Here is a 19,061-nt window from a genome sequence, read left to right as displayed (position 1 = left end):
ATTATATCTGTTTTCTTTAACAAGCTGATGTCAGCGGCACCTTCGGTGGGAGAAGACATTGTATTTTAATGAACCCATCACAAAGCCATCGGGCCTGTAATTCCCCTCCTGCACTCCATCTCTCCCTGTAATCTAATCCCAAGGACATTGCTGTTGCTAAGGAACAGGAGGGACAAATGAATATATTGGGCCATAACTCATACTGACTGCACTGTTTAAAAAGCATTTTTAAATAGAAAGAGCGGTGGTCAGTGATGTCCAATTAGACCCTCCCACTGTGTACCCAGAGCCCTGTACCTTTAGCCAGCTATTTCTGCGACAAATTTTTGACCTCTGCCGGCTTTTCCTTCAAACTGGGGTGGCGCCCCCTCTGACCCCCTGAGCTTCTCAGTCTACAGTTTTGCTAATTAGACATGCAGGAAACGAAAGTTATTTCACAGAGTAGTGAATCCATGACCCAGTCTGGCTGTCCTGATACCTGCCGAGCGCTTTCCCTTTTCAGTGGAGGGTGCGTAAGCAGGCGATGATGGGCCTGGCACAGATCTACAGGAAGTACGCACTGCAAGCGGAAGCGGGGCGAGAAGCTGTCAAGCGGATCTCCTGGATCAAGAATAAGCTGCTGCACATCTACTACCAGAAGAGCATGGAGGACAGGTGGGGGTATGCTGAGCCGGGCTGTGAGCTTGGGGACTGAGCTTTTCAGCTTCTTAGTGTAGGGATCTGGAGATGCTGCTTAGTTGTTCTCCAGCCGGGGCCGGTCCCAGAAGCCCTTCAGCACTCATTAATATAACAAATAACGTGGATTGTTGAGAACAGCCTACCCCTGAAGTGCCATTTCGCCCCTCTCACTGATGGCTCTTTCTTATTGTTATTTTGAAGGTAATATATTTTTGCCTCAGGATATTATTGGTAACACTTTCTATGAATGCTGTGTCTGTAAGATACTATGAGCATATCCATCCATCCATTTTCCAAACCGCTTATCCTACTGGGTCGCGGGGGGTCCGGAGCCTATCCCGGAAGCAATGGGCATGAGGCAGGGAACAACCCAGGATGGGGGGCCAGCCCTTAGCAGGGCACACTCACACACCATTCACTCTCACATGCACTCCTACGGGCAATTTAGCAACTCCAATTAGCCTCAGCGTGTTTTTGGACTGTGGGGGGAAACCGGAGTACCCGGAGAAAACCCCATGACGACATGGGGAGAACATGCAAACTCCACACACATGTGACCCAGGCGGAGACTCGAACCCGGGTCCCAGAGGTGTGAGGCAACAGTGCTAACCACTGCAGCACCATGCCGCCCCCTGAGCATATTCATAACACAGTTTAATGTATTCATAATGCATTATAAACATAATATAAAATAAATATTTATAACAAGGCATAACACATTATAGCCATATTGTTAATCTATATGAATGCTTTGTGAAGCTCTCATCTATAATGCACTATACAGCTCTGGAAGAAATTAAGAGACCACTTGATATATTATTTATTTTTATTTTCTTTATTAAAACCCCAGTTTAATCCTGGTTCTGCTTTCAGAAGGCTACATTGAGCAGCAGGTTGTGTCCTGGCTAAAATTTTCTAAGACAGCAGTACACAAGACCAAGGTGAAGCAGGAGATGCTGAGAATGATCAAAAACCAGCCAAGTGCAGGGCGGAAGTGAGATCGCTGGTAACTTATCTGACAGTTTCTCATGAATCAGAGGATGACATCAAGTGACCTTCAAAGGAAATGGGAAACATTAATTGCAGATGTGAAGTGCACTGCTAGGACAGTTCATATCATCACATCCTAGAAGCAGGACTGAAGTCCCATAAAGCAAGGAAGAAGCCCTTCATTAATGATGAAAGGGGAAGAACCAGGCTGCAGTTTGCAAAAAAATATATATTATTCACAGATGCAGACCCATTGAGAAATGAGTAAAGCAAAAAACTTGTGGTCTCTTAATTTTTTTCCCAGGGCTTCATAATGCCATACAAAGCATCCTTAATTCTTATACTGACCTTTATAATGCATTATGAAAGTATCTATTGTGCATTATAGATGGGAGCTTCATCAGAGTTTATTATAATCAACACTATAATTCCATATGACTGTTATATAGAATATGCTGTAATTCTTTATTAATTCGTATACTGACCATTATAATGCGTTATGAAGGTATCTACAGTGTATTGCAGTTGAGAGCTTCATTAGACCTAATGAAGTATTATAATCAACATTATAATGCATTGTGACTGTCAGTAGAAGATGCTTTAATGGTTTTTTAATTGTTATACCAACCATCATAATGTACTATGGAGGTATCTATAATACATTTTAGATGACAGCTTTATGCAGAGTGCTACTATATTATCGCTCCTGGGTATCTGTAAATGGTATGGGGATAGACTGCTGTGGCAGAAACTGGGTAATGTTTAGATATATGTTTTAATTATATGGCATACTAACTTATTTTCAGTCTGGAAACATTCCAAGACAACAACATGGAGCAAGATCTAAAAATTAAATAAATTGCTTGAGGCTGGCAAACCAAGAGTCAGAATTCCACACTTTAAGATTAAGATGGTAATCCTTTAAAACCGGGTTTTTCAGAAAGATTAGTGGCGAGAGAGACCCCGATGAAGGAAAGAAGGGATTAGGGAAGAGGGAAGAGTAAGTGGTGAGAGAATAAAGGTCAAACACAGGCTGCTTAATTGATCCATCATTCACTACACGGTTTAGGAAATGGGATTAGGGTCCGTTCTACAGTGTGCACCAGCCATCTGCAGCAGCACTGCAATTTCATACATGTTAAGATGGCAAAATAGGAGAGAAACAGACTGTGGGAGATGCTCAGAATGCCGGAATCATTGCCCAGCACTGAGCCCCCCCCATCACCACTGCCGTAGGGTGCTTGTCGAGCAGATCTTTGCCCAGTACATGGTGCCACACACTCTGGAAACAACGGAGAAGATGAAGTGCCTCTACTACCTGTATGCAGCCCTGGACGTCAATGCCGTCAAGTGAGTGGTGTGACTGCCCTGGAATATTATAACCATGGATGCTGCTCTCTGATCTGCAAAATGTAGAAAATATGCCAGCTGGTTGGATGGCTGTCAGAAATCTCTGTGCAGCTGTGAAAATGAAATTCTCCCTGGCCTCTGTTATACTGACCTCCAGGGCCCTAAATGAGATGTGGAAATGTCAGAGTGTCCTGCGGCGTCACGTTAAAGACCTGCTGGACCTGCTCAATAAGCCCAAAGTGAGTCCCTCCGTTACATTATATGTTGACATTTTGAACAAAGCAGAGGAATCCATTAAGTGGCCCTTATTACATGAATTCAGTTCCCAGGGTGCTGGCTGGCAGTAACTGATGCTCGGTTTATCGGGCTGATACTTTCTTTGTTTGTAAGAGCATGTGACCTGTAACTCTCATGCTGGAAAGGAGTGGATCTCAAGAGTGTAGAGTCTGCCTGCACAGTGGAGGTGGGGTGGGGGGGGGAGTATGTATCCCCCCCAATAATCAGAACCAGGAAACACAAATACTCCAAAAATAATGACAAAATGGGTGGAGACCTCAATCCCCCCCCCCCCAATGTTCCACCCAAAGTTGCAAGCATCAATCAGACGTAGAATGACCTGAAACTTGTAATGATTTAGATGTTTAAAGTTTAACCATTTTTTTCTTTCTTTTGCAGTCAGAAACATGTAGCAAAGCTGTTTTTTTCAAAGTCTCGGTCATCGCGAGTAGGTGCTTTTCGTGAACTCCCGTTTTCTCACGTTTTCTTTTAAAACAATGATGAATAAAGACTGGATTTATGGAAACGCGGCCACTGCTGTGCTCTAGGGAACCTGCCGGCCCTGGGCAGGGCCAAGGACTTCGTCAAGAAGTTGGCCCAGCTCCTAGAGGAGGACGGCAAGATCCGGAAACAGCTGGAGATGGTGGTCAGCCCATGCTGCGCCCGCCAGCAGGCCGAGGGCTGTGTGGTGAGCTTTACAGAAAACACACTGCTCTTATTTCTAAGCCCACGGGCGAGTCAGATCCCTGCTGATAGGACTGTTGTTCAGTCTCAGCCGCAGAACCCACATTTTATTTTGTGACCTTGTGGTCAGAAGTTTAGCTCCCTTTCAAAATGAGAAGACTGCACTCCCACTCGAAGTTAGCCACATTGTAGGATATGCAAAAAGAGCTTTGGCCAACTGAATTAAGTGCTACCGTAGCATACAGACATACTGCTGTATTTTTTTTCCTGTTCTGTTGTATTTGTAGAGAGACATCACAAAGGCTCTGGACCATCTTGGACAGCACAGCAGCCCTTTTGCGGAGATGGTGACATCCCTGTTGGAGAGAATCGCACCAGTTCACATCGACGCAGAGTCCATCAGGTGCCTGACTGAAGTGGTCGCCCCCCACTGTTAATACTGGGGGCACTATTCTTGTTCTCATATCTGCCTCCTCTCTGGGCCCCCATGCAGCGCCCTGATCAAACAGATGAACCGCTCGATAGAGGGGACAGCAAATGATGACGATGAGGGCGTGTCCACAGAACAAGCTGTCAAGGGCGGTTTGCAGCTACTGAAGGTAACTGGGTGGGATCAACACTTTTGGGTCAGCTAGGTAACACTGAGGGTAATGGGGCATGGGGCAAATGAGGTAAGCAGTTTAGGGTAACCTAGTGTACTGTGTGCAGTAATATGGTAGCAGTGTGGAGCAGTAGGATAACTGAGTACTGATGTCGTCTTGTTAATAGTTGCTAATACCGTGTATATACTGAATAAATTTGTTCAGTGTTTATTAAGCCAAAGGAACATGTCAGTGCAGTCCTGCAGTTAAGTCTTTTGGGAAATATGAGAATTAGAGTTTAATGCTTACATGTCCCACTCCTGCCAGTGTGGGGAAGCAATAAAAAAGACCAATAGGATGTTGGGTTACATCTCTAGGTGTGTGGAATTTAAGACAAGGGAAGTGATGCTGCGATTATATAATTTCTTGGTAAGACCCCACCTAGAATATTGTGTGCAGGTTTGGTCACTATGCCTTAAGAAGGACATTACTGCCTTAGAAAAGGTTCAACATAGGGCTACGAGAATGATTCCTGGTCTTCGAGGAATGTCTTATGAGGAGAGGTTAGCTGAGCTGAATCTGTTTAGCCTCAAGCAAAGAAGGGGGACATGATCCAGGTATATAAGATTCAAAAAGGTCTGGATGCTGTACTACCAAATGGTTACTTGAATATTAGTTGAAATATTAGAATTTGTGGCCATAGGTGGAAATTAGCGGGAGAACATTTTAAAATGGATTTGATGAAGCACTTCTTTACACAGCGTGTAGTTAGAGTATGGAATAGTCTTCCTGTTAGTGTAGCGCAAGCTAAAACCCTGGGTTCCTTTAAATCAGAGCTAGATAAGATTTTAAGAACTATTAGCTATAAGTCAAATTCCTCCTAAACGAACCTGATGGGCAAAATGGCCTCCTCTCGTCTGTAAATTTCTTATGTTCTTATGAGCATGTCTGAAAATATACCTTGGGGGGTGTCAGTCTAGAGTCTAGATGTAGAGATACACTGCATCAGCAATCATGTTTCTCTTGCTTCTTGTATTGATGCACCATCTATAATGGGCATTTCTTGGGAAGTCTCACATTTGGATGGACAGACCCTTTTGATTTTTATGGAAATTCTCCTACAGTTTGTCTCAGGTCTGCAGTGATCCCTGCAGAGATGAAGGAAGTGACTGGAAAGGTGATGACATATCAGGAAATGATCTCGTTATTCATGCTTGAACATGGCTCCTCCCACCTCCCCACCCCAGGTTCTGTCCTTCACGCACTCCATGTCCTTCCACTCGGCTGAGACCTTAGAGTCTCTGCTGGACTGCATGAAGATGGATGACGAAAAGGTGGCTGAGGCGTCCCTGCAGATTTTCAGGAACACGGGTGGAGGGATAGAGGAGAGCTTCCCACACCTCATACAGTGAGGCCCTCTCGTCTCCGTGACATTTTTCGTGAGATGGTCACTAAGGGGCCCATGAAACAGTGACATGACCACCTGCTTTAGGACAGCTCTTGGTGGGCAGGAGATGTGACACTAACACTGAAGGAGTTGCATTTCGTTACAGAACCGGCGACGTTTCATTTTACAAATCACAAGCAAATAGGAACAACCAGGACAACGTCGCAGGCAATTTCCTAATGCCTGTAACACTCAAGAAATATGTCAGGATTCATCATGTTTTACTGGCAATGCGCAACAAGGATACTGAAATTCTTCAGCTTCACCGAGTATAAAGAATAACCTGCACTATGCAAATGAATAATAAACAACACATGTGCAATAGTGCAGTGAAAATAGGTAGCAATAGCCACTCCAGCTACAGTCTCTTTAGAATTAGGATGCTATCATTTTAATTGCATCGTTTTAACTCTGCAGACATTTTACCCATGGTAGATTCAATAAATAGCTGTGTAAGGGAGGTTCTCTCAAGTCATTGCCACCTCATGCGCCCTCTAGGGCCCTCCTGCCATTACTGCAGCAGAAAGCAAAGAATGGGCTGCCCCGACAGGCCAAGCTCGCCGTTCACTGCATCCACACCATCTTCTCCAACAGAGATGCACAGTTTGCGGAGATATTTCAGGTAAAACATATAATGGTTCTCTTTTATCTCAGTCACTATTTTCATTTCCATCTTAATGCTTTACTGGGGGTATCTTAAAAATGGCTTGCATCTCTTCTAATACAGATTATTGTGAATACTTCTTGAAACAATTCAAGATCCAGTACTATGTGAATATTTGGACAGGAAGTCCATCACCGTGTAATCAAAATAACATATAAGCACCCCACATTACTGGTGGTGGTTTGGTTGTTTTTGAAATGCACTGGACTCAGTTACCTTCAGAAGCTAACCATCCAGTTATTTGACATTTCTTCTTTAGGAGTGGCTCTCCACCTGAGTAGGAGTGCCCCAATCAGTGCTACTATTGTCATAGGGTACATTTTGGGGATGAATCAGCCATTTTGCACAGACTTTCTGATCTCAGACCTTTGTTATATGAGGTGTTGGTGAGGCTTTGCTCAGAGGGTCCTTCATATGTACCTTCCATCTTCATCAGATCCCCATGATTTAGACAAAGGTTTCAGAATCCTTGTTCCGGCAACTGTTAGTTAGTTAGACTTATTTTTCCCCATCGGGGAAATTGTTTTCCACAGCTCTGTACTGCATGCTGGTTTCCGTTTAATCACTTAGCATTGAAAGGGCTTGTTGGAGTAGAAGCACTTTTCACATCACATTCGGCTTAATTCATAGTTGAGCACTTGCCATCATTTTGTCAAACTAAATTAAAATCCTTAATTTCTTAGGAAGGAAAAAAGGCCACATTGTTAATTAATTCAATGGATTTTTATTTAGATGATTAATAGAAAATTGTTCCAGATGTTCCCATGCTTTAAAATATTTTCTTTTCTTTAATGAAATTATTTGTGAGCCAATAATTGAATTGGTACAGAAGTTAATAAAAGTGAATCAGGTTCCCGCTTGATTTAACAAGAGCTTAGAACTTTTGAAGACACTCATCCATTCATCTTTGAATTGCTCTCCATGAAAAACTACACACACACACACACACACACACACAGTTGAAACCATATTCAATCCTCCAGCCTGGGAGGTATAACGTAGCATTGCTGTCCTCTGTCCTCTCCAGGTTGAGGCCGCCACTAGGGAAATTCACAAGACAGTTCAGAAACATGTTCATTTAAATCGTACCAAGTATTCAACAAGTAGTTCTATCATGGTTTATTAATTAAGAACACAACAGAAACAAAAGTATTGCACATAATATGTTGAATATGTATAACGTGTTCTGCAGCGGACTGTGACCTAAGAGGCTTGTGCTCTGAGTTTCCTGCGATAGACTCCAGACCTAATATGGTTTGACAGATTTTAGTCGGGTACATAGAGTTGTTGTTCCAGTGGCAGTTGAAGGCCATGTGGTGCCCTAGACCACATCCTATGCTCTATATCAGGGTATAGATCCAATGTTGCTCCTACTGCCTGCAGCCTCTGCACCAGGCCCTGGATGCTGGCAGCCCTGAGAAGCTCATCACGCCCCTCATCACCCTCGGCCACCTGGCCATGCTGGCCCCCGGGCAGTTCAGCAGCTCACTGAAGTCCCTGGTGGCCAACTTTGTCATCAAGGACCTGCTCATGAACGACCAGGTGTGTTATGTATTGATTCATCCGTGTTTGTGTGGAGTCTCCCTCATGCACTCTTCAAAATCAAGTATTGGACAATAAGGAACCACCCACTGGCCCAACGACGGAATCTAACTGGGCAGCTGAAGTCATTGAATATGTGTTTGATCCTGCCATGTGCTTCTGAAAATTTTCTTACACTTCATTTTAAGCCAAATCATTTCCATCTATTCAAGACTACACTAGTCTCCATCAGATTCTAAATGAACCTGTGGGTATTTTCAAATATTAGAGTAGCCAAATTCTGAGAATTTCCCCGTTAATTCCCATAGAGAGTTTCCAACTTGGAGTATTTCTAAAATTCCCGATCTTAACTTCCCATGGAATGGGAAGTTTCCACAAATTTTCCACCCCTTCGCAACCTATAAATTCTGATGACTGTGATCTTTGAATATTCCTGTCACTCAGATTCCCGGGAAGAAGGCAGCCAAACTGTGGGCCCCCCATGATGAACTTTCTCCCGAAACCCTGGCGAAGGTGAGGCCAAGCCCCTCCCCCATACCATTCCCGGCGTGCCGGTTGGCCCACCATTTGCAACTATGTTTTTTTTCTTTTTTCCAGATTCAGGGCATCAAACTGATGGTGAGGTGGCTGCTGGGAATGAAAAACAGTCAGAGTGAGTGGGCGAACTCCATCGTGAAGGTGCTGACGGCCATCCTGAAGGGCGGCGGGGATCTGACCGGTGGGGGCAGGCTGAGGTAAGGCTGTGGGCAGCCAGCTATACATTTAAACATAAAACCCAACAAAGCTAATCGAGGGCAGGTTTTAGATGCTTCTGCAAGCCGGCATTATGTCCCTCTGTATGCGTTCAAACTAAAATCTCAGGGACCTTTGTCTGGGCTGTGGGATGCAATTAGAGCCTCGCTCTGTTTCCAGCTTGTTTGTTTTTGCTTGTATATGACATGTTTTTAAAATGAATGCATGAGTCATGAGCCATTATCAAAAAAATCTAAATAGTATATCTGAAGTCATAAATTAATCCTAACTGAAAAAATGTTGTTGTAGGAAATCATTAGATTAGAGGAATAATGTGCCTGGATAGGTGACTGAAATGTTTGAGGTTACCGAGCAGGGGGTACCGCATCGCTGATGGGGGGGGTCACTGCCATAGCCTTGCCCCCAGGAAGGTGGACATGTCGAGGCTGCGTCTGGCCGCGGGCTGCGCTGTATTAAGGCTGGCACAGGAACCCTGCTACCAGGAGAGCATCACGCAGGAGCTATACCGGCTCTGTGCGCTCCTCATCAATGTAAGGCCACGCCCCCTTCCCAGCAGCCCCTGTACCTTTGTCATTCAAATGTTCAGAGTAACCTCAAGTGGCCACAGTATTATAACATCAGAGCCAGTGCAGTGTTTGCTGTCAATATTTTTTTCTATTCGGCCTGCATGTCTGTATTTGTTATCTGGTTTGTAATGAGGCAGGTGGATGGAATGGCGGCTCTATTAGGTTACAGGAGCAGAGAAGGCTTTAATGAAACAGATAAGAGAAGAACGGTAATGAAAGGCTGCCATCTGATCTTTGGCACAAACGAAAGATACAGGAAAGGAACCAGAGGTTAGATCTTGAGAGTTTCTAGGGTCTAGGAGAAAAAAAATAGAAGCCAATTATCATTAATGGGTAAAGTGAACATTTTGGCTCATCACCTGCCTCAAATCTCACAGTAATATTGCAGCAACAGTGCAACAACAACAACAACAATATTATTATTATTATTATAAGAGCACCAATGTGTAAGATGTTTATTTACTAATAAATGTGACTGGGATTTAGTGGGCTAATAGCGACCTGGTCTTCCTCAGGACGAATGCGTCCAGGTACGCCAGGCCTTCACCCAGAAGCTGCACAGCGCCCTCTGGAGGCTGCGGCTCCCCATACAGTACATGGCCATATATGCCCTGTGCACCAAGGACCCCATGAGGGAGCACCAGGCTCATGCCCGCCAGTGCTTTCTCAGGAACGTCCACGTCCGCAGGCAGTACCTGAGGCAGCACGCCCCGCTCAGCGGTGAGGCGGCCCAGGGGGTGACCACACCGCCCCCGGCTCCCACTTTCCTCCCCCTTCCCCCTACTCAGAGGAAAAAAGATCTACTCTTATTTCCTCTGAGCTGTTTCCTTTACTTAAAGGTAGCATGTATTGTTTCTTAAATTAATATCAGTGTCTTTCAGTTCCTCCAGGCCAGTGGTCTCCAGCTGGCAGACTCTGATTCGAAATACAATTCAGTCCAGCCAGCAAATTTGATCTGCATTTTTTCCAGATGCAGTAACCCTGAGCTTTGTGTCGCTAATGGAATTTGGCCCTCAGGGAAAAAGAGTTGGGGACCTCAGCTCTAGACTTTCCCCAATCTTTCGGTTCCAAATCTTGTCTGTCCCTCTTGTGTGTAGCCAGAGGCCGTCCTATGCTGTCGGACTGGCCTGTCTCATCTTGGGTTTTTGTGCTGCCATCTTTTGACATAACAGCCCATTATACAGTTAATGGCTATTGGTGAGGACCCGCACTGAGCTTCCCTGGTTCCCTCTCTGTGCCCTGCAGGGAAGCTGCCCTCCCTCCTGCCAGAGTACGTGGTACCGTACACCATTTACCTGCTTGCTCACGACCCAGACTACGTCACAGCACAGGACGCTAAGCAGCTGAAAGGAATCAGGGAGTGAGTATGACTGCTCTTTGTCCTTCCAGTGCTTTTAGTCACTATTTCTGTATAATAACCCATCAATCAAAAACAAAAAAGAAATGGAAGCTTCATGGAATCTACAAAGGGTTCTGGAAAGATCACCGAAGGATTTAGCTCTAATAGTTCTAAGTGAGCTCTCCTGTTGTGTGGCAATTATATATCCTGGCATTCACTGTCATGAATAATGAAAAAGACAGCTGAACTTGGTGCCAATGTCAAATCAGTTCATAGCAAAGCAAGATGCTCTAAGCTCAGAGCATTGGCAGGGGCAGATCAAAGCACAGTCCAATGTAGACTGTAGCCAAGGGCCCTAGCAAACATCAGGAAAATGGAATAGATAAACTCATCAAATCTGGCCAAACGATCCACCGATCCACATCATCCCCTGCCAGTAATGGATTATTGACTTTGTGTCATTTTTTATTTGTTTGAATTCGTTTCTCTTTTGCTTCAAAAAATAACTCAAGTGGCCTGCCCATGTCAGGGAAGGGCCACCAGAGACGTTAATCTGCCCCTGAGCACTGGCAGTAAACATGGTGAAGCTTTTATGGATGTTGTGGTTGTAGCTTTTATTGTTTATGTGCATGATACATAGCTACCAGGAGAGCACGGTTGGGTCACAGTTCATCGTCTGTTTTATGGTCAGATGTGGCCTTGAAACAGCTGGTCGTTCCAGGATGACGGGACTGAAACAGCCCTTACTTGGTCTGTCATTATCTGCAGGTGCTTGCGGTTTGTTGTTGACATGCTAATGGTGAAAAACGAGAGCAACAGTCTCACGTTCATCCGGAAGTTGGTGGAGAACATTAAATGGGCGAAATGTGGCCAGACACTAGACAACCCCAAGACAAATGAGGTAAGTGAACATCGAACACCCATAAAGGTTTAAACCCTTTAAATCACTCTCTCCATATAGAGTGCTGTTTTAGGTGGTGTAAAATTTACCATAAAACTTCCATTAGTTAGCTGGCTGTTTATTACTGGAGAAGCATATTTGATGTAAATCTGAAAGTAGTGAAACATACTGGAAGTAAAACAGGAAAACTTTAATAAGCTGTATATTTTAAGGCATTAAAAACATCTAATTGATCCATCTTCTACAACAGTTTTTTTTAAAAAGAATGTTTACCCAGCTTTGTGTGAAAACATTGCTGCTGAACACTTAAAGTTGTCTGCTATCTTAAGTAACTAGTAGCTGGTTCAAATTATATGTAGATAAAATAATTTCCAGGTATAGAATTATCCTGCAGCATACATAAATGGTAAAAGGTCGAAAAAGTACAGTAACTGTATTTTGGAGGGTGAATTAGTATTTTATCAATTTCCAACCAGACCTGGAGCCTGTCCCAGTCATCATATGGCACTGGAATACCCTGCAGGGGATGTCAGTCCATTACAGAGCACTGGGGTACCCTGCGGGGGATGTTAGTCTGTCATGGGGCACTGGGATACCCTGCGGGGGATGTCAGTCCATTACAGAGCACTGGGGTACCCTGCGGGGGATGTCAGTCTGTCATGGGGCACTGGGATACCCTGTGGGAGATGTCAGTCCATCGCAGAGCCCTGGGATACCCTACGGGGGATGTTAATCCATCATGGAGCACTGGGATACCCTGCAGGGGATGTCAGTCCATCAAAGAGCACTGGGATACCCTGCGGGGGATGTTAGTCCATCATGGAGCACTGGGATACCCTGTGGGAGATGTCAGTCCATCGCAGAGCCCTGGGATACCCTGCGGGGGATGTTAGTCCATCATGGAGCACTGGGATACCCTGCAGGGGATGTCAGTCCATCAAAGAGCACTGGCATACCCTGTGAGGAATATCAGTCCTTCACCAGGCCCTGGGATACCCCGCAGGAGATGTCAATCCATCAAAGAGCACTGGGATACCCTGCAGGAGATGTCAGTCCTTCATGGGGCACTGGGATACCCTGCAGGAGATGTCAGTCCTTCATGGGGCACTGGGATACCCTGCAGGAGATGTCAGTCCTTCATGGGGCACTGGGATACCCTGCAGGAGATGTCAGTCCTTCATGGGGCACTGGGATACCCTGTGAGGGATGTCAGTCCTTCATGGGGCACTGGGATACCCTGTGAGGGATGTCAGTCCTTCATGGGGCACTGGGATACCCTGTGAGGGATGTCAGTCCTTCATGGGGCACTGGGATACCCTGTGAGGGATGTCAGTCCTTCATGGGGCACTGGGATACCCTGTGAGGGATGTCAGTCCTTTATGGGGCACTGGGATACCCCGCAGGGGATGTCAGTCCATTACAGAGCACTGGGGTACCCTGCGGGGGATGTTAGTCTGTCATGGGGCACTGGGATACCCTGCGGGGGATGTCAGTCCATTACAGAGCACTGGGGTACCCTGCGGGGGATGTCAGTCTGTCATGGGGCACTGGGATACCCTGCGGGAGATGTCAGTCCATCGCAGAGCCCTGGGATACCCTGCGGGGGATGTCAGTCATTCATGGGGCACTGGGATACCCTGTAGGAGATGTCAGTCCTTCATGGGGCACTGGGATACCCTGTGAGGGATGTCAGTCCTTCATGGGGCACTGGGATACCCTGTGAGGGATGTCAGTCCTTCATGGGGAACTGGGATACCCTGTGAGGGATGTCAGTCCTTCATGAGGCACTGGGATACCCTGTGAGGGATGTCAGTCCTTCATGGGGCACTGGGATACCCCGCAGGGGATGTCAGTCCATCACAGGCCACAGGCACTCCTACTCTGCGGAGGATAATACTCAGTGTTTGCTGTTCCTTGTTTATGTTATGTTTTTCGTTTGTCTGCTCAGAAACTGCACACTGTGTGTAACATAGCCTTGAGCATCATCTCGAAGAGCAACACCTACAGCCAGGAGTTGGCCAAAGGTCCCGCCCTGCCTGCCAGAAATTTCCACCATCCTGACATGGTGCGGTGTGCCTCCTCCTCAGAGCTCTTTGTGATACACCATTATATAAATAATACAGAGTGTCAATTATCATCAGAATCTTCTAATATGCTGACATTGGAACAGTGGTCACCAACGGCAATTTATATTGTCAAGGGACTCCCCCAACCCCCCCTGCCTTAGACCCTTTCCTATAAAACATAAGGGACACACATGCATACCGTTGGCATATGAGAGCTTGGACTAACTGCATGCAGCACCAATAGTAAAGGCTAATTCTAGAATCACACACAGGAGGTGCGAGGCATCCACTGACTCACCATGCTGTTCTAAAGTCTCAGCTGCTGTTTTTTGGTAATCAATTAAGACAGTTAAACACTGAGTTTGTCCCTAATATCTTGCAGAGTATCAGCAGTATGAAGAGTCACCCCCCTCCGGGAATGAAGTCCTTTATCAATCTGGGAAAGGTAACCTTCCAAAAAAACCACAGGATATTTCACTGGCATTATTACCTGGTTGCCAGTACCTTCAGCCCTCCCCCTCCCCCCCAGACTCCGTCTCTTTCACCATGGCCCAGTTGTATATCCTATCCACCCCCCCAGCCTAGAGTCGCAAGCATCTTTGGGGCAGTAAACAAGACCCTACCCGCCACGGCCAGGCAGCCACACGCCAAGCTGCCCTGGACAGAGGCAGTGTGCAGTGACAGCTCTCTGGGTTGGCAGAAAACCTGGTCAGTGCATGCCCACTCACCTCCTGAGGGGGGGGGGTCACAGTTCAACAAAAAAGGCCTGAAATAAAAGCTGCTATAGAGCTGAATGAATATCACATCCTGTAAATGGAATTATGGGGACTGCAATTCAGAAGTGCAGTGAGGGTTTTTGTATAGCTAGGAATAGAGTGAAATAAATTGTGTTGTGACTTTATAGACCTACAATTAGTGATTCATTATCAGCCCTATTTATGTGATTTCCTTTCACTGAACATGGTGTATTTCTAATGCACGGCTTAGTTATGCTGGCTACTTGCAGACAATGAAAGGTGTGTGGCTGCCACTGGAAGCTGGGCGTGCTTTGCCTTGCCACAGCTGTGTATAAAAGGTCCAGTTGTGTTTGTAAAGTAATAATATGGAGGCTATTTGTCATTGTGTATTTTATCTAGGGGTGTCCACTGACATCAACACCTCGCAATGTCAATCTCTTCACTCCTTTTAATCATTTTCCCCAATGTTGATACAAGGTGCTTGGATTTAATGGGCCAGGATGGAGCTTGTTACTGTAATGCGTTACAGAAAGGAAGGAGCTGACTGGAACCAAGAGGAGAAGTTAGATCCTGGCAGATATCTACTCCATCCAGTGCTCATGATTCCATTAGGGTCAGAATCGTAACGCATGGTTATGCTAATGCTGCTGGTTCGCTGCTTTGATCTGAGCTGTTGGCAGGGACAGGTGAAGAGTGGCCAATAGAGCCTCGCTGTCCCACTGGAGGAAAAAAACATCTTTTAATTGAGTCCCTTCAGCTACCAGTGAGATCCCAGCTAAAAAGCAGCTCTTTAAATGCACAGCCCTGCAAGGCAGTAATGTATGATAATGCTGTGTGCAGCCCTCATAAAGATAAGGTCATTTCCTCCTGTTTAACATCCCTCTTGCCTTATTTTCCTTCAGGGTGAAGCACTCTGAGTACAATGAAGTCTCCCCTGTGAAGATCTCTCTGGTACCAGGAACGCAGTGCAACTGGAGAGCTAGAGATGACTCCGTACTGCTCAGGGTACTGGGTCCTCCAACCTTGAACCAGACATTGACATGATCAAAGCGTGAGAATAAATCTGTCCTGAAAGGGCTCTGGTCAGTTCTGTTAGTCTTCTGTATCCAAGGTGACGTGGGAAAGATTCAAGAAAAACATTTTTTATCGCGTTATATTTTTAGCGATGATGAGATTCAGTACAAGTCGTTCTTGGAACATCAGCGTCTGCTGCAGGTTTCAGATGGCAAATTGTGTGCTTGTTTGCGAAACAGAGCTCCCAAAATAAATGACAAAAAACATTAGCAATTGATAGACAGTGTATCACCGGAAAAACAGGGCACAGTTTTTACTATGCTTATTTCTAGAGAAATGGGTGTTGGCCTGATTAAGGTACTGTAGGTGCTGGAATTAAACAACAAACAGCATCTTTTGTCTCCCGTATCTCCTCTCTGCAGGGTGGGGAGAGACTGCAGGGACTCAAGCGAAGAGCAGCTACTGGGGAGGGGGACAAGCATGTGGGCCGGGCCTTGAGGCCTAAGCGTGTCTGCAGGAGGGCTGTCAGCTGTCAGTTTCAGGCAGAACTCCAGGCAATATCAGCCGCTCTAGAGCCAGGGGAAGAGCACAACAGCTCCACCAAGAGGGGTCGGAGAGGCCACACCCCCAGGGCTGCCTCTCTCAGGTGTGGGGCACTTACTGAGAGGGGTCATAAAAAGCCCAGCCCTCTCACAGAGGTGGAAGAGGATGACGATGATGAGGAGCTACCTGCAGTTCAGACCAGGTAATCCACTTGGCCTGGCCAGTACTAAGATGGAAAACCAAATAGGAAAGTTGGGTTGCTGCTGGTGCTGTTGTGGCCAGTAGGTTAGCCCATCCTGTGGTCAGTGTGGATCCCAAAGCCCCAGTGCAGTGATGGGGACACGGTGCTGTGAAAATGATGCCGTCCTTTGGATGACATGTAAAATCAAGGTCCTGACTCTCTGAGGTTATAAAAGATCCATGGGCATCTTTCAAAAGAGTAGGGCTGGTAGCCCGATATCCTGGCTAAAATTGCCCACAGTGGCCCTTTCAAACCTGGCCTCCTAATCATCCCCTGTATCTAATTGGTGAATTCTCTCCTGCCCCTCCACCACCTTAGCTACTGTGTGGTAAGTGTACTGCCGCAGAATGGTGGATGCTGCACAGTGCCGGTGGCTCCCCATTGGTTCAAATCCAAAGTGGGGAAGCAAACCATGACACTCCAGGGGTTACATCAGAAGTATGGCAAATCCTCATCGCATTACTGTCTCTGAAGGGAGAGACACAATTAATCAAGCAAATTAGCTTAGTAGCATAGCACGTTTTTTGCAATGAAGTCGTTGAGTGACAGCATAGAGGGAGCACAGGAAATGGAAATCTGAAACTGCCAATGCAGACAAAAGTGAAAATTATGCCCTGGGGAAAGTGAAAAAGAAAATAGTGTCCATAAATGCACATAGAAGAGGTGTAGTTGTAGATATAAACATTTCTTAGTGATGAATGCCTGAGCCTGGGGGTTCAGCGGTCGTGGTCTGCTGATCTGGTGGCTGATCCGGGGCAAATCATTGTCTGCTATTGTGCCGCTGTGATTTGAATGGTAGTTGTGTACAGCTACTGCAAGCCCATTTATAAGGTCCTGACTGGGCGGCTTTCATGTTGTTGTGCCTGCAGTAATTGGCTCCATTTCACCGCTGGCTGCGCTGATGAGCTCATTGGTGCGTGTACAGCAGTCACCTCCCAGTGTTCCCTGCACGGGGCCCTCATGCACCACCTGCATGCCAAGTATTCTCCTCCCTGTAGTATCTACCTCACTGAAATAATGTGCATATTCATGTTAAACTCTTCCTTATTTAAAAGCTTCTTCGCCATCTTCTGCCTCTTCTGGGGGCATGCTGGCACTGTTTAGACTGGTGAACATATTTCTAGGAAGTAATTAGACCTTCTTGCAAGTGGAGCGGCTATAAATCGTTGCGTGGCAAAGGAGAAAATCACAGCTTCTAAAGCTATTGCTGAATGTTGTGATGTACTGTAAATGTCCTGGTGTCGCGGGTTCGAGAGAGTGGACCCCCCCAGCTAGCTTGACGAACACTTGATCAGTGCATAGAGGCTAGAGTGAAGGGCAGCCTGACTGCCTCCAGCAGAGCAGCATTCGAGGTCACAATTGATTTAATGCAAGGGGTGTGCCCAGCAGCCAGCCAAGTAAAATGTGCAAGTGCCCCCTAAGCTAGCTTGTTTTTGTGCCTGTTGTAATGTGTGTACATCTATTTTCTGTAAGTTTGTAAGGCCTGATCTAGACAATTCTGTACCAGAGTGTAGCTCTCACTCTCCTTTTGACCTTACTACTCAAATTTTGACTGTGGGTGAGGCTCTTACTATCCTATCTAGCTCTCCCTTTGACTCTGCGTTGGACTCTGACTCTCCTTTTGACTCTGGGTTGGACTCTGACTCTCCTTTTGACTCTGGGTTGGACTCTGACTCTCCTTTTGACTCTGGGTTGGACTCTGACTCTCCTTTTGACTCTAGGTCAGACTCTGACTGTCCTATTTCAAATCTGATTCTCCTTTTGAGTCTTTTCTTTCGTCTCCAAATCTGACTCTCACTGTCAGATGCAGGGCTCTCTTCAAGACAGCAGGGGGTGAAGAAAACAATTTTGGGTATGGAAGGAGAATGGATGATGACAATGAGGAAGTGGGGTGTAGCATAGCCAAAGTGAGTACCCTCACTACAACACATGACCCCCTCCAGACCACTGGCTCCGCCCCCTGCTTGCCCCTAATGACAGGTCATGCGCTGCTGTACGGGAGACTTGTCTCAGACTCAGGAATCTGCTCTGTCCGCCAGATCCAAGAAACACCAGGCAGGAGGGAGCGAAGATGAACATGAGCATCACTGAAAAGAAGAATGAACTGACAAGAATCCCCGTCTGTGTTCCGAGAGCCCTCCATAGCGGTGTTAATGGAGGCTGGGCTCAAAGGAGCCCTGCATTTGCAGTTTGCCGTCTCCATGGTCCAAGTTGTCACATTCATACCATAACTGGTCAATGGGTTGCTTTCTAAAGAAACATAGTTATAGCTAATGAGGTGAACATAAATGCTCTTTTCCATGTCTACCTATTTTTTAAGTGCCTCAGGTTTTGACCTGCTTCTAAGGATTAGCAAGCAAAAATTGTCAAGTGGCATTTTCTCTGTTTACATTTTTCTAAGCCTTTTCTAAGGTTTCCGCTTTGTGAGAAAGGGGCATTAAATTTGTCATTTGTTTGTCTTTGAATTCATTTTCTGCTTATTAAATGAAAAGAAATGAAAGACTGTTTATAAACAAATGCTAAAATTCTGTTATAAACCAAGTATTTACACCGTGGTATCATTTCTGTGCATGTGTTCATTATATAAACAATAAAACTGGCAGTTCCTCCATGTACCTCAGTGACAACTGTACCTTCTGATTTACCCATATCAGGTCTGGCATGTCTAGGGTTGATTTGGAAAGATGAA

The 19,061-nt window shown here is 45.8% G+C and overlaps 1 protein-coding gene across 1 annotated transcript in view; it reads left to right on the top strand.

Moving 5' to 3' along the window:
* The window catches only part of pds5b (PDS5 cohesin associated factor B), a 36,161-nt gene extending 17,174 nt beyond the window's left edge, over positions 1–18,987 (top strand). Inside the window, exons 11-33 of the mRNA XM_048980690.1 lie at positions 503–654; positions 2,905–3,018; positions 3,176–3,257; positions 3,694–3,742; positions 3,843–3,982; positions 4,266–4,381; positions 4,472–4,577; positions 5,807–5,967; positions 6,505–6,628; positions 8,054–8,212; positions 8,657–8,725; positions 8,810–8,946; positions 9,372–9,495; positions 10,047–10,251; positions 10,777–10,891; positions 11,639–11,771; positions 13,720–13,836; positions 14,220–14,282; positions 14,418–14,545; positions 15,477–15,579; positions 16,011–16,333; positions 18,177–18,279; positions 18,412–18,987. Coding sequence (XP_048836647.1) covers positions 503–654; positions 2,905–3,018; positions 3,176–3,257; positions 3,694–3,742; positions 3,843–3,982; positions 4,266–4,381; positions 4,472–4,577; positions 5,807–5,967; positions 6,505–6,628; positions 8,054–8,212; positions 8,657–8,725; positions 8,810–8,946; positions 9,372–9,495; positions 10,047–10,251; positions 10,777–10,891; positions 11,639–11,771; positions 13,720–13,836; positions 14,220–14,282; positions 14,418–14,545; positions 15,477–15,579; positions 16,011–16,333; positions 18,177–18,279; positions 18,412–18,447 — 2,859 coding nt within the window. The 3' untranslated portion in view covers positions 18,448–18,987. The remainder of the gene's footprint in view (positions 1–502; positions 655–2,904; positions 3,019–3,175; positions 3,258–3,693; positions 3,743–3,842; positions 3,983–4,265; positions 4,382–4,471; positions 4,578–5,806; positions 5,968–6,504; positions 6,629–8,053; positions 8,213–8,656; positions 8,726–8,809; positions 8,947–9,371; positions 9,496–10,046; positions 10,252–10,776; positions 10,892–11,638; positions 11,772–13,719; positions 13,837–14,219; positions 14,283–14,417; positions 14,546–15,476; positions 15,580–16,010; positions 16,334–18,176; positions 18,280–18,411) is intronic.
* The last annotated feature ends 74 nt before the right edge of the window (positions 18,988–19,061 follow it).

Source organism: Brienomyrus brachyistius, chromosome 17 (genome assembly GCF_023856365.1).
Source record: "Brienomyrus brachyistius isolate T26 chromosome 17, BBRACH_0.4, whole genome shotgun sequence".
In the NCBI taxonomy this organism is placed as follows: Eukaryota; Metazoa; Chordata; class Actinopteri; order Osteoglossiformes; family Mormyridae; genus Brienomyrus; species Brienomyrus brachyistius.
This window is presented reverse-complemented; position numbering and strand designations above follow the sequence as displayed.